Raw genomic sequence first — 12,227 nt, 5'->3', positions numbered from 1 at the left:
TAAAAAGCAGGACAAAAGGGAGGCATGACAAAAGGCTTTAAACTAACACTCATTTTAAGTATTTTTGCTCCATTGTATAGAATGCTTTGTCTCCCCATCAAGGGACTTCTGTTTAATATATTCATTTCAACTAAGAACATGTCAAGTTAAAAGTATTTTCCCCTCATTATTCTGTTGTGCTAATGAGCCATAAAAAAAAGAAAAAACTATCAGAACCTCTAATATTCTGACAGAGGATTTAGACAAAGTGAAATAATTTCAGACAGATATAGGTTGGTTTGTTTTGTTTGTTTTTAAAAGAATCCTCCATTCAATTATAGCATCCTTGGATATGAAGAGGTGCAATTATATTCATGATCAAGGCTTTTAATTACTGCGTTGGTTACGAAATTATTACCTCAGAACAAATTTAAAATATAATTCCACTATGAAAAACACATTTGCAGAAAAAAACCCCAACCCTGGCTCGTAATAAATTCTCATTAAGAAGATGTTGATGTTTAATTGAGTTTTACTTTGACAGCACAACAAGCGGAATCAGACACACTTGACTTAATCCTCATGCCTTAACTGCCAGATCAAATCATAGCCTTCATTTTCATCTGAGCAATCTGTTTCTAGCTATTGTTTCCCACCTACTTTATGTGCAAGCTTGCTAAATAAAACAAACCAGCTGCACAAGAGCTAGTGCCTTTGCCAAAACCGGATCAAGAATTTCAACAGCACAGTTACTAACTTAAAAGGAATATCGCTATCACACTTCTTTCTTAGGTATAACAAAACAAAGTTACTTTAAACAAACACTCAAAAAATTGTTTTCATTTTGTTAGCTTATTAGGGCCATATGCTTGGTTAACCTCGGTGTAGATTGAATGCACATACTTCCCTCCAAATGTTAACCCACAGTCCTTTTTCCAAAAGTCAATTGTTTTTAAGAGGTGTTTTCCAAGGACAATCCAGTTTCTCAGCACAGTATTTCATAAATTTTACAGAAAGGAATGAAGTTTTTTAAGAAGGCCAAAAAAAATTTAGCCTACAAAATCCTCTTCATTATGGTTTGCGTGAAGAGGCTTATGGGAAGAATACAATGTTTGGATCTCAGATAAATCATTCCAGAACAACAGTTTGGAAAAAAGAATTATAACCAGGCAATAAAGAGATCTCACTTCAAAGTCACAGATGGAAAATAAAGTACATAGAAAGATCCTTTGAAATAAAACTGCATTCTTTCAGTTGCAGTCTGAAGAGCTTTGGCTTTGCAATTCCTTAGGAAATTGGTTATTGAAGCACTTTTCATTTGAGAAATCAAGTATATTTCTACTTGGATATGGCCTAGGCTTAGGCACTTGGGTGAGCAATATCACTGAAATTTCTTACTTGCAGTGGATGAATATGGGCCATGAGATTGGGCCTAGAATTATGCATCATAAACCGAAAATCCCACTGTTGTCTGTGTAAATTGCCCACTTTCATAGAAAACACGTGAATTATAAGTTCTTAATTCTTTTCATTTACTGTTGATGGTTTACTAGTCATTTTAGTAAAAGTTCCTGGTCTCATTTAGCTTTGATTTCTTGCCCAGAGAATTCAAGTACAGAGATGCAGTGAGTTCCCCTTCAAAACAATCTTCTAATATGGAATTCACTGCACCTAAGGCAAAATAGAGCAGTTGGAATGACATACGGTATCTTAAACAAAGATATAAACTATTCTTTCAATTATAACTGCTTGAGACCCTACCTCAGGATTCATCTCGCATTTATTAGGCATTACTGTATGTGTCCGAAGCCTTTCTGCTTGCTTTCCTTGGACAGTGATTTATTACAGGTGGCTGGAGCCGGGACAGCCAGGACAGGGCGGCTGGACTACACACTGCCTCATCACGAAAATACCCAGTTAAAAATCAAACTGCGGGTGCTCCGGCTGCCTCTCCAGGCCGGGGCCTGCGGTGGGACCTGTCCTGGAACTGCCACAAAGAGAATAACATAAATGGAAAAGCCACCCCTCGCGGAAGGGGGGGGATCTCTCTATGTTTCCAAGCGACTAATGAAAAATTTCCTAAAGCTGTTTGTCCGCCCTGGCCTGCCCCGCTCAAACATCCTCCTTGCCAGCATCCACCCTCCCCTTTTCCCCGGGTTGGACACCTCCCCGGGAAAAACACTCGTAGGGGTGGCGGGAAGATGGGCACGGAGGGAGCGGGAAAGGGGGGAGACGGGCGCGCTAGGGGCAGGAGGGAAAGGGGGGAGAAGGGCGATGAGGGGGCCAGGAGGAAAGGGGGAGTAAGGGCGCAATGAGGGGGCAGGAGGGAGAAGGGGGAGAAGGGCGATCTGAGGGGCAGGAGGGAAAGGGGGAGAAAGGGCGATGAGGGCAGGGAGGGAAAGGGGGGACAAGGGCGAATGAAGGGGCAGAGCGGAAAGGCGGAGAAGGGCCGGAAATGAGGGGCAGGAGGAAAAGGGGGGAGGTAAGGGCGATGAGGGGCAGGAGGGAAAGGGGGAGAAAGCGGCGAATGAGGCAGAGAGGGAAAGGATGAGAAGGCGATGAAGTGGCAGGACGGAAAGCGGGGAACGGGACGCTGAGGGGGAACGAAGCCCCGGGATGGCGGCGCGAAGGAAGCCATGAGGCGGCGGGCGGGGTGGGCGCGCAAAGAAGCGGCGCCGGGGGACGGGACGCAGAGAGCGGAAGAGCGGGAGGAAGGGGCGGAAGCCGCGGGGTGGCGCTCACAGCGAGATTGTGGAAGGAAGAGCCTTGGGCTCGACTACGTCGCTCAAAGCTTGCCAGCGCAGGGTGCTCCTCCTTGTCCGCAGCGGTTCGCCGAGCCGTTCATGGCCCCGCTCCCGGGGCCCGGCCGGTCCCCTTCCCTTCCCGGCCCTCTCGTGCGCTACCGCCCGACGTGCTCCCGGAAATTCGTTATGAGTTTCCCTTTCCGGGAAAAGCTCTCCGGGGCCGGCGGCGGGTGAGCGAGGGCGGCGGGGGCGGCAGGGAGCCGGGCCGGGCTGCCTGCGCCGCGCGGAGGCGTCCCGCGGATGGTGGGAGCGCGGTGTATCCCGCCCCCGGGAGGCAGGGCTGGGCAGGAGCGGGCTTATTCCTTTCCTCCCCCGGGATATCAATCCCCCGGCCCCGCCGGCTGAGCAGCTGCTGGCGGGGAGCGGTGTCCCTGTGGCGGGACCGGGGGATTACACGGAGGTTGTTACAAGTTTGCGGTCTTAGGGATGGATTAAACACCTCTAAAAGGCTCTTTAGCCCAGGCGTAGGCTGTTGCAGTTGAGTTGATCATCGCGCTGCCCTCCCACGGCGTTTTTCGAGCGCAATGGAAAGGCTGACTAGGATTTTTTTTCGCCTCCCAGCTCGTTTTATGAAGAAATATGCAGCTTAATCGCCTTGGAGCATGAATATAGGCATGTAGTAGAAATATAGTAGAAATCTTGCTGATCAAGCTTGTTTGTTTGTTTTAAGAATATGCTCTTCTTGAAGAGACTTTCTTTCAAAGGGACTTCTTCTCTATAACCTGCTGTTTTTGGAGGAAAAAGGGAGTATCTGTCTCCTGAGATGCTGGACAAAATTCTGACCGTTTTTTATTTCATTCGCACACTTCCATATTTTATGTTTGTATCATAACGTGTATTTTTGTGACAACATCATACATAACATGTACATATCACGATACGTGATTTCTATCATATCACGTATTTCTGTCGCAAACAAAATACATAAGCGAAGTACTATTTTTTTTTTTTTTCTGTAGGGTGGTTATAGTTCGGTTTTTTCTCATTTCCACTTTGGTAAAATGACACCAGTGCCTGGTTCTGGGCACTGAGGCACAAGTGGCACATTTTTGCTACCTGGGCTTCCCTGGGAGTTACCTGGCCTTGCAGGATTTAATTCACATGTGCCGGCACCCAGGATCTGCATGTTTGTGGCAAGGAAGAGGTGAGAACTAGTTTAACATTAGAGAGAAAATATTTGGATCCCTTCCCAGCCTACGTAGTGCTCTTTTTGTTGCTCTGTTTTTGTTAACTTCTGAAAATAAACCCACCTGTGATTGTTAAAACCAGCATGAATTCTCAGGAGGAGGCAGTAAAAAGAATGCTGACATGGGCCAGCTCTGGGTGTTTTGGCCACAGTACTGGTTTTGTTCTCTTGTTCAGATATGTGGTGTTATAAATGCTGGTGTTTTCACCATTTTTTTCTCACAGAGGTGGAAGCAGGAAGGAGAAATGCTAACATGAATATACTCTGTTTCATCAATTTTAATGTGACTTTTAAATGTCATCTCTTTTTCAGTTATTATTTTTTTGAGGTCTTCCAACTGAGGCTAACAAGAAACAAAGCCCTTGCTTTCCTTCTAAGCTTAGAGCTGTACCATCTTTCTCTTCTTGAGTAGCTTTCTGGGATGCAGGGGGAAGACCAGCAGACTCTGAAGTATCAGTGTGATGATGTATATGCTTGTTAGTTTGGATAAGGGTTTCTGAAATTAGGAGAAATCTGGTGGTATGTCAGTCCATCAGGTAGGACAGATCACTGTAAAATTGTTGTAAGTACATTCTGTAATTATTTATCATTTTTTCTTCTAGATACTCACTTATCTTAATTAAGTGATGGAACCATACACTAAAGAAAAAAAATCACCCTTGGATCTTTGGCATTCATATTTGTGTGAAAGAATCTAGGATGTTCCAAGAAAAGGCATCAGACAATTGCTTAAATGTAGTAACAACATCTACTGAAGATGGTGCTTTCCAAAAAAAAGGCCATAGCGCAAGAGTCCTTAGCCCAGAGGAAGCTGAGAGACTGGCAAAAGATCAGGTTTTGGTGTCTGAGTTCAAACAACTAAAACTGGAGAAAGAGGCACAGAAGAACTGGGATCTGTTTTACAAAAGAAACAGTACCAACTTCTTCAAAGATAGACATTGGACAACTAGAGAGTTTCAAGAGTTAAAAGCATGTCGTGAGGTGAGATTTATACACTTCTACTGCAAAAGATGGGACTAAATGTTTCCAGTCAGTTGTTTCCAAGTGAGTTAATAATACTTATAGCAAAGCTGTTTGGGTAAGAGCTGCCAAGTTTTCAATGCTCTGTGTAGTTTCTCTTAGTATCAAAGACAACTCCTGAAAATCACAAGCATCAGTTCACTTTCAATTTATAGTTGATCCATGCTGGATGGGGATACTCTTCATAGCATATGGGATGCTAAGAACGAATTCTGAAATATTTGTATTGTGTCCCAAATAGACAGCTTGTCTCTCTGTGATGGGATGTTTTCCAATGCAAGTTGGTGCACTTTCAGTACACTCCTTTAAAGAAAAGCATCCAGAATTGCAGGCTAATTGTAGAATGGAGTTAAGGGGAATAGTCAGCTGAATCTGTTGTTCCTCATAACTCAGTGAAAGACAAGACAGAAATGGTACAACAGTCTGTTGATTAGTTAAGGGGTAGATGACTAAAGAAATATTAATGTATTCTAAGAAGATTTCTAATTTTGCAGAAATCAAGTTGTCTGGGCTTTAGTGTCAGATTATCCAGTGGCTGTCTACTTTGGGGGGTTTTTGAATCAGTGGTAATTAAAATTGATTATAACTTTTAAAGTGGTCATTGAAGAGTGTAGTGCTCATGTAATGGGGAAAACAAAAATGATGTCCTTTATCTTGTATTGGTTCTTCTCCAGTTTGCAGATCAGAAACTGACCGTTCTGGAAGCAGGCTGTGGGGTTGGGAACTGCTTGTTTCCACTCTTAGAAGAAGATCTGAATATTTTTGCATATGCCTGTGATTTCTCTCCTAGAGCTGTTGAGTATGTGAAGGTTGGTGTGATATCTGGAACTTCTTTTAGGGTGTTTTTAGAAGCTTCTGAAATTGCAAATGAATGTAACAGGCATCTCTTGCCTTCCTTTTTTTAAGAAGGGTAGAATATATTTTGCCAAAAAATGGAGCCTGATCCATTTCAGTTGAGATCCTATCCAAGAAGTCAAAACATTGCTCAAGACCTCGCTTTTCAGCATCACATTGTAGTATTATGGTATATTACTTGAATAATTTATGAAGACTGTGTTTTTTGGGAGCACTACTATGTCTCTGCTGACTGTGCAGTACAAGCAAAATTTGTTTGCAAAGGAAACTTGCCCTTGATGGAGAGAGTCCCAAGGAGAACCTTAAAAACAGGGCTATGAAAGTTATTGTTAAAGAAATTTGTAGCCTGGTTAGGAGTAGGTGTGTTTATACTTATTCATGGGTAGATGGTACTGCAGTCCAAAGTTGAGCCTTCCAGCAAGGCTGGCAGGAGCTTTGGGCTTTAAAAGTCTCCTAGTTTATTAAGTTTGTAGTCACAGGTAAATTTCTATATGTCTGTTAATTGAAAGCATTGTCTTGTGGGATATTTGTGACCAAGAACCACAAGCAGCATGTCTCATGGGAACAACAGGAAGAAGCACATGTGGCAAACAAGAGAGGACAGCAGTTTCCTGGGATGCCGTAGCTGCACCCCAAGATGACATTGGGCTGAGTGTGTACCCCAGGGGTTTGGATGACTTGGTGACATCTACCTCCACAGCTCTTGCTGATGTTATTTCTGGCCAAGACCAGGTTCCTTTTACCCAGCAGAACTGTGGGCTTGAACAGCCCAGCTGCAGGTTACGTGACAGGAACCCAAACTGTTTGCAGTCTACTTGTAGCTCAAGAGCTGTATTTCGATCACCCTGTAATACAGAATTTCTTTTAATAGTATTTATGTATTTTTTAAAGAGTAGAAACAGCGGTAAAACAGAAATGGTTAAGCTTTCTGAACTGTCTTAATGCACATTCCTTCTCAAACTCATGAGAACAGACTATTCTACTAGTTGTAGTTTCGCTATTGTAGTACACAGCAAAAATTTTCTGATCGCATTGGTAGCCTATTGGAAGTTACTGTTCTTTTGCCACCGTGTTTCATGTTGCTGTATTGATTAGTTTCACAAGTTTTTTACTGTTTTTCAAGTAACAAATGCTACTAATTTTCAATGAAAGCTTACTGTTTTTATTTTCCTAGAAAAATGCCTTATATAGTACCGAAAGATGTAAAGTGTTCCAGTGCGATCTTACCAAAGATGATCTTCTAGACAATATACCAGCAGATTCTGTGGATGTTGTCACACTTATATTTGTCCTTTCTGCCATTCATCCTGACAAAATGAATCTTGTCTTGAAGAACATTTACAAGGTAGCACCAGCCGATTTTACAGCCTTTAAAGCACTTTTCTTCTTTTTAGCTCGAAAGTACATTTTTTTTTTTCTGAGAAAATAACCCCTCTTGTAATAATGATCTTTAATATTATATACCGTGGATGTTTTTAGTTAGTTCACTTAGTATACAGGACTAAAATATGTTTTATAATGTTTTTTTTCTCCTGGTATTGTGAGATTGTTTGGATTGAAGCCTAATTCATGATATCAATATAACAAAAATATATATAAAAGGCAACCTTCTAGTACCTGAATGGCACCTACAGGAAAGATTGAGAGTTTTTACAAGAGCATGTAGTGAGGGGACAAGGGGGAATGGCTTCAAACTGAGAGTAGGTTTAGATTAAATATTAGGAAGAATTTCTTTACTGTGGGGTTGGTGAGGCACTGGGACAGGTTCCCAGAGAAGTCGTGAATGCCCAATCCCTGGAAGTGTTCAAGACCAGGCTGGATGGGGCTCTGAACAACCTGGTCTAGTGGAAGGTGTCCCTGCCCATGGCAGTGGGGTTGGAACTAGGTGATCTTTCAGATCCTTTCCAACCCAGGCCATTCTATGATTTGACGATTTTAAAGCTGTGACTTGGGTTGCATGCTACAAATAATGTTTATAGATTGCAGAGATGTCTGTGTTGATAAGGTGTGAATGATAGTGAGTCAAAATTGACTTCCAGGCATACAGTGACTTGGAGTTAGGATGATGCTGTTATTAATAAACACACTTGATCTCTGCTGATTTAAAATTGGAGTGTTCAGAGGTAAACATTAATCTAGAGCGACTCATCTCCGTAGGCTGCCTTTGTTAGTTGACAGACTAGGATAGGCCCATCCAAAGAGTGGTTTAAACAATATGAATAGTGATTGTTCTGATTTTTCTGAGATGTCATATATTGACTGCAGAGGGAAACAGTCAATATATTTTGTACTTATGCATATATGTATAAGTTTTATGTTATCTGATATTGTTTGTTTTATTATCAGTAGTCTGAAGAGGGAATGTTAGGGTTTTTTGGTATATTTCCAGCTGTTTTCCAAAAGCAGGATTGATTCTTAGCTCATGCTTATGAAAAGGTTAATTATTATTTTCTTTGTGGAGATCATTTAAGTCACTTGCGGGTTTCTGCACTAATTGGAAGTGGCAAGTACTCCTTTCCTCCTCTAACAAATACAACTGGTATTTGATGACAGCATGTCATGTAGGAAAGTTGCATACATCAAATATCTAAAATCAGCATGGCCAATGACCATGTATTTCTAAGTTTTAAACTCTTTATGACCTGTTTCCTTTGATAAAGACCAAATAATAAAATTGCAAAACAACAAAAATCCACAATCCATTTTATTGAAATTGTTCCTTATTTATTTCTTAATATATTGCAAACGTTTTCTTAAAGCATGTATGTATTATGTGACAGGTATTAAAACCAGGCAAGTGTGTCTTGTTCCGAGACTATGGAATGTATGATCATGCAATGCTCAGGTTTAAATCCGGCAGCAAACTTGGAGAAAACTTTTATGTTAGACAAGATGGGACAAGATCATATTTTTTTACTGAAGGTAAGACATACTGTAGAGTGCTTTCTTTTCTGTGAATCTTCTGTTTAAGCTTGCTTCAGGGAACTGCCAACATGCCCCTGGAAGTTTTGTTTTATGCAAATGAACTGTTAAATTGTGGTTTATTTCGTTTACCATCCTTTTTGGAAACAAGAGGGTATTTAGACTGGCAGGGCTTTATGGAGCGCTTTCTTGTTTACGAGCTTGTTGTATGTGCTATAATGTGCCAAGAGCAGCAGTTTCTGAATTTGCTGAATTTCATTCGGATTTGTTAGCTGAGGGAAAAAGACCAATGTTCAGTCAGACAATTGATAATCTTCATGAAGCAACTAAGCAGTTCTCTGGACATCATTTTTTGTGCAAGACTATTCCTGGTGTGCAAAAGGAGGCCTATTGAAGAAGCCATTGATTTCTAAAGCAGAACCATGACTACAGTGCTGATAAGCTTGTGCACAAATCCCACTGGGATGGCACTGACTTGCTGTGGTCACTCTGTCTTCTGTTTTTTGTTGTTTTTTTTTTCCAGTAAAGATGGTGCAAAAATCATTTCCATGTGATACAGTATATAAAGTTTTTAATACAGTGCTCATAATGGTTTAGGAAGGAAGGAAATTATTGCAGTTTACTAGTGAAGAATGTGAAGCAGAGAGACATGAAGGAATTTGCTTGGACTTTCAAAATGAGTTGAGATTACAGTTTGGCTATAGCTTCTAACTCCCAATTCCTCAGGCTAAACTCATTACTCCCCCCATCGGTTGTAGAGCATTGTGTTATAAGAGCTATGAGTTTATATCTGTGGAGCTCTTTGTTCTTAGTCTAAAGCAAAATATAGACACTGAAGAGAGCAGCTTGGAGCCAAGTAATTGTTATTCATATTTTATGCCATAACATATTACCTAATTGCTTCTGATATATAAAAACCATTAATCTTATCTGAGCTCTTTCTATCCTTCACAGGACAATGATGAAATCTAAGATAATGCAGGCTGTGCTACAGCTTCATTGAAGCATTTCCAGAACTGATATTTATTAAGTGATTTTTAGTTCTGTTTAAACAATTAGCTCTTGCAAAGAGAATGGATGCTAAAGGGAACAAATAGGAGACTGACCTAGCTGTGGAATTTTAAATCCCATTTTTATTGTGTGTTAGAATTGTTTCTGAATGACAAATTCCTCTCCAGTATGCATGTTTCCATTGGTGGAAGAATTGAGGTAAGGAGGAGGAAGAGGAAGGAAAGAGAAAAGAGAATTTATTTTATATCGCTCACGTTAGTAATTGTTTTTCCTTGGGCTGGTCTGTGACTGTCTCACAGATCCTCTCTGCTCCCATTTTTAATCATTATGATCTCATTCATCTCACAAAGTTTCATATAAATATTGCTTAATGCTTGAGGATTCTTTTGTTACTGGGGACATGACTCCCACCAATTCTGCACAGGTTGCAACCCATGCTTTTTGTCATTTGTTTGGCACTACACTGGTACACCAAGTAATTGCTGCATAGGATGATTTGAAGGATGCTTATTATAATATGTCTGGTATCAGATAACAACACTGAACTTCTTCCAAGGAAAAAAAAAATCCATTCTTCTCTTACTGTTTGAAATAATTATTAAATTTGTGGAGGAATGCGTGGTTGTAATTTTGTGTTGTGAAATATGTGCAGCTTCTTTACAATGAGATTTCAATAGGTCCACAATTAAGTGCTGCTTATTTACATTTCATCAATGTGGGTCCTCCATTTTACATGAACACACTTTGTTTACAACCAGTGTGTGTGGCTTCATGGTGGGCTTAGGTTGATACCAGCCTGCTGTACCACCAAAGTGGGTGGTCTCATCCTCCTCAATATACCATCTCTTCTAGTGCTTCCTGTACCCACAAGATCAGCGTTTCATCGAGCTAATCCCCCTGAGCAATGGAAAATGGCACGTCTTTGTTTTCTGTCAAGGAACACAAGTTTAGAAATGGTTTAAATTTACTGTGAAATTACTGCCTGAGTGAGTGAAATAAGGTGCGGGAAAGGAAAAATTATGATTTTTAATTAACATGACAAGTCAATAGCATAAGCAGCCCTCCCTGCTGCATAGTTCAGCCTGTTTGTGAGGTACTTCTGCCTTCTTTAAGGGAGATATGCTTTGAGTAAAATTCTTTTGTTTATGGAAAATACTTTCAGTTAGACTTAGTGGAGGCTTGATATCACCATATTCCCTTTGCCACTTTGTCAGTTTTTCTGTTGAGCAATGGCATGTAATGTAATGTTCTTCCCCAAGCAGAGATGCAAGACTGGATTACCTTTGAAGTATTTGCAATGAGTGATGTGTTTAGCTAGCGAAGGTCAGCTGCACAAAGTAAAAATGCACTGGCATCAGTCACAATCAGAATGACAAGGCTCAATAAAAATAAGAGATGTGGCAATTTTTGGAAAATCAACTGAGTAACTAGCTTAAGCCCCAGTTTTACAAGCTGTTTTGCTTAAGTTGATGTTTCTAAAGGAGATCTGTATTGACTTTTATTCAGCAGTCTGCCTGCATAGAACAGCTTGAAATCTGAAGGCCTGTGTGATTTTCAGGCTGTAACAGAGAAGAACATATGCTTATATAAATGCTGTCTGGTGTTTTAAAAATAGCTTAAGCATAATATGTAATTTTTTTTTTTTCCCCAATTCTCTTCCAGAGTTCTTATCTCAGCTTTTCAAGGCTGAGGGATATGAGCAAGTGGTCAATGAATATGTGCAGCGAGAAACCGTGAATAGGAAAGAAGACTTACGTGTTCCAAGAGTTTTTCTTCAAGGCAAATTTCAAAAGCCTTTCAGTAAGACATAAGTTCTTGCTGATTAGCAACAGCATTACTTGTTTGAAATTGAAGCTAGCACGTAGCCTCGTGTGTGCTCATCTTTCTAGTAAACCAGAAATGACTGCATCCAGTGCCTCCTGTTGGTTTCTGTCCTCAGCTACAAAATAAGAATGCTATTTCTAATTCACTTTTAAGATGGTTTACTGATGCAGGCAACCTGTTGAGCGTCTGTATTCCTACTTCTAAAGTAAAACCTGTGCAAGACTGTTGGAGGATCAGGTAAAGCACACTAAAGATGGTTAATTTTATGCATTAGCTTCCACTAGTTATCATAACTGTTATTTTAATTTTTATTAAAAACTACTTTTTAAATAAATATCCTGTGTTTCCTATGACTTGTGTTTTTTGGACCTTATTAAAGTCACAATATTTCACCTACTTTCAGTACTTGTAGGACTTACAGGAATGAAACAGACTCAGTGAGCAGTATAATGGAAGATGCTTTGGTATTTTAATAATGGTATCTTTTTAATATGCTTAGCATTTAGAGATGTAAAAAAATGTTTACATTCTAAATAAGATCCTAATTTTTCTGATTTCATGCTTGAAGAAGCGTGTTAGTAGATCAGGCTGTCTGTATCCCTTATTAATTTCAGATGTTCTTCATT

General features: G+C 40.4%; 1 protein-coding gene across 2 annotated transcripts; it reads left to right on the top strand.

The window, feature by feature from the left end:
* The first annotated feature begins 2,932 nt into the window (after nucleotides 1-2,932).
* On the top strand, nucleotides 2,933-11,959 carry METTL6 (methyltransferase like 6). 2 transcript variants are annotated; one of them, XM_018075728.2, is made up of 7 exons: nucleotides 2,933-2,953; nucleotides 3,743-3,927; nucleotides 4,572-4,950; nucleotides 5,664-5,798; nucleotides 7,019-7,189; nucleotides 8,625-8,766; nucleotides 11,440-11,959. In XM_018075728.2, exons 3-7 carry the CDS (start codon nucleotides 4,669-4,671, stop codon nucleotides 11,586-11,588), a joined length of 879 nt encoding a protein of 292 aa, XP_017931217.1. In that variant the 5' UTR covers nucleotides 2,933-2,953; nucleotides 3,743-3,927; nucleotides 4,572-4,668; the 3' UTR covers nucleotides 11,589-11,959. The 2 variants fall into 2 exon arrangements, with proteins under 2 accessions (XP_017931217.1, XP_029817823.1); XM_029961963.1 differs by lacking the exon at nucleotides 2,933-2,953 and having other exon boundaries at nucleotides 3,146-3,927.
* The last annotated feature ends 268 nt before the right edge of the window (nucleotides 11,960-12,227 follow it).

The sequence above is a fragment of the Manacus vitellinus genome, unplaced genomic scaffold, assembly GCF_001715985.3.
Source record: "Manacus vitellinus isolate BGI_N305 unplaced genomic scaffold, ASM171598v3 scaffold_3_pilon, whole genome shotgun sequence".
Lineage (NCBI taxonomy): Eukaryota > Metazoa > Chordata > Aves > Passeriformes > Pipridae > Manacus > Manacus vitellinus.
This window is presented reverse-complemented; position numbering and strand designations above follow the sequence as displayed.

Bases quoted from the DNA above. Each gene is read 5' to 3' on its own strand.
- METTL6 (XM_018075728.2), top strand. From the start codon at position 4,669: ATGTTCCAAGAAAAGGCATCAGACAATTGCTTAAATGTAGTAACAACA. The intron at 5,799-7,018 runs GTTGGTGTGATA...TTATTTTCCTAG, and splicing joins GAGCTGTTGAGTATGTGAAG to AAAAATGCCTTATATAGTAC. The intron at 8,767-11,439 runs GTAAGACATACT...ATTCTCTTCCAG, and splicing joins ATCATATTTTTTTACTGAAG to AGTTCTTATCTCAGCTTTTC.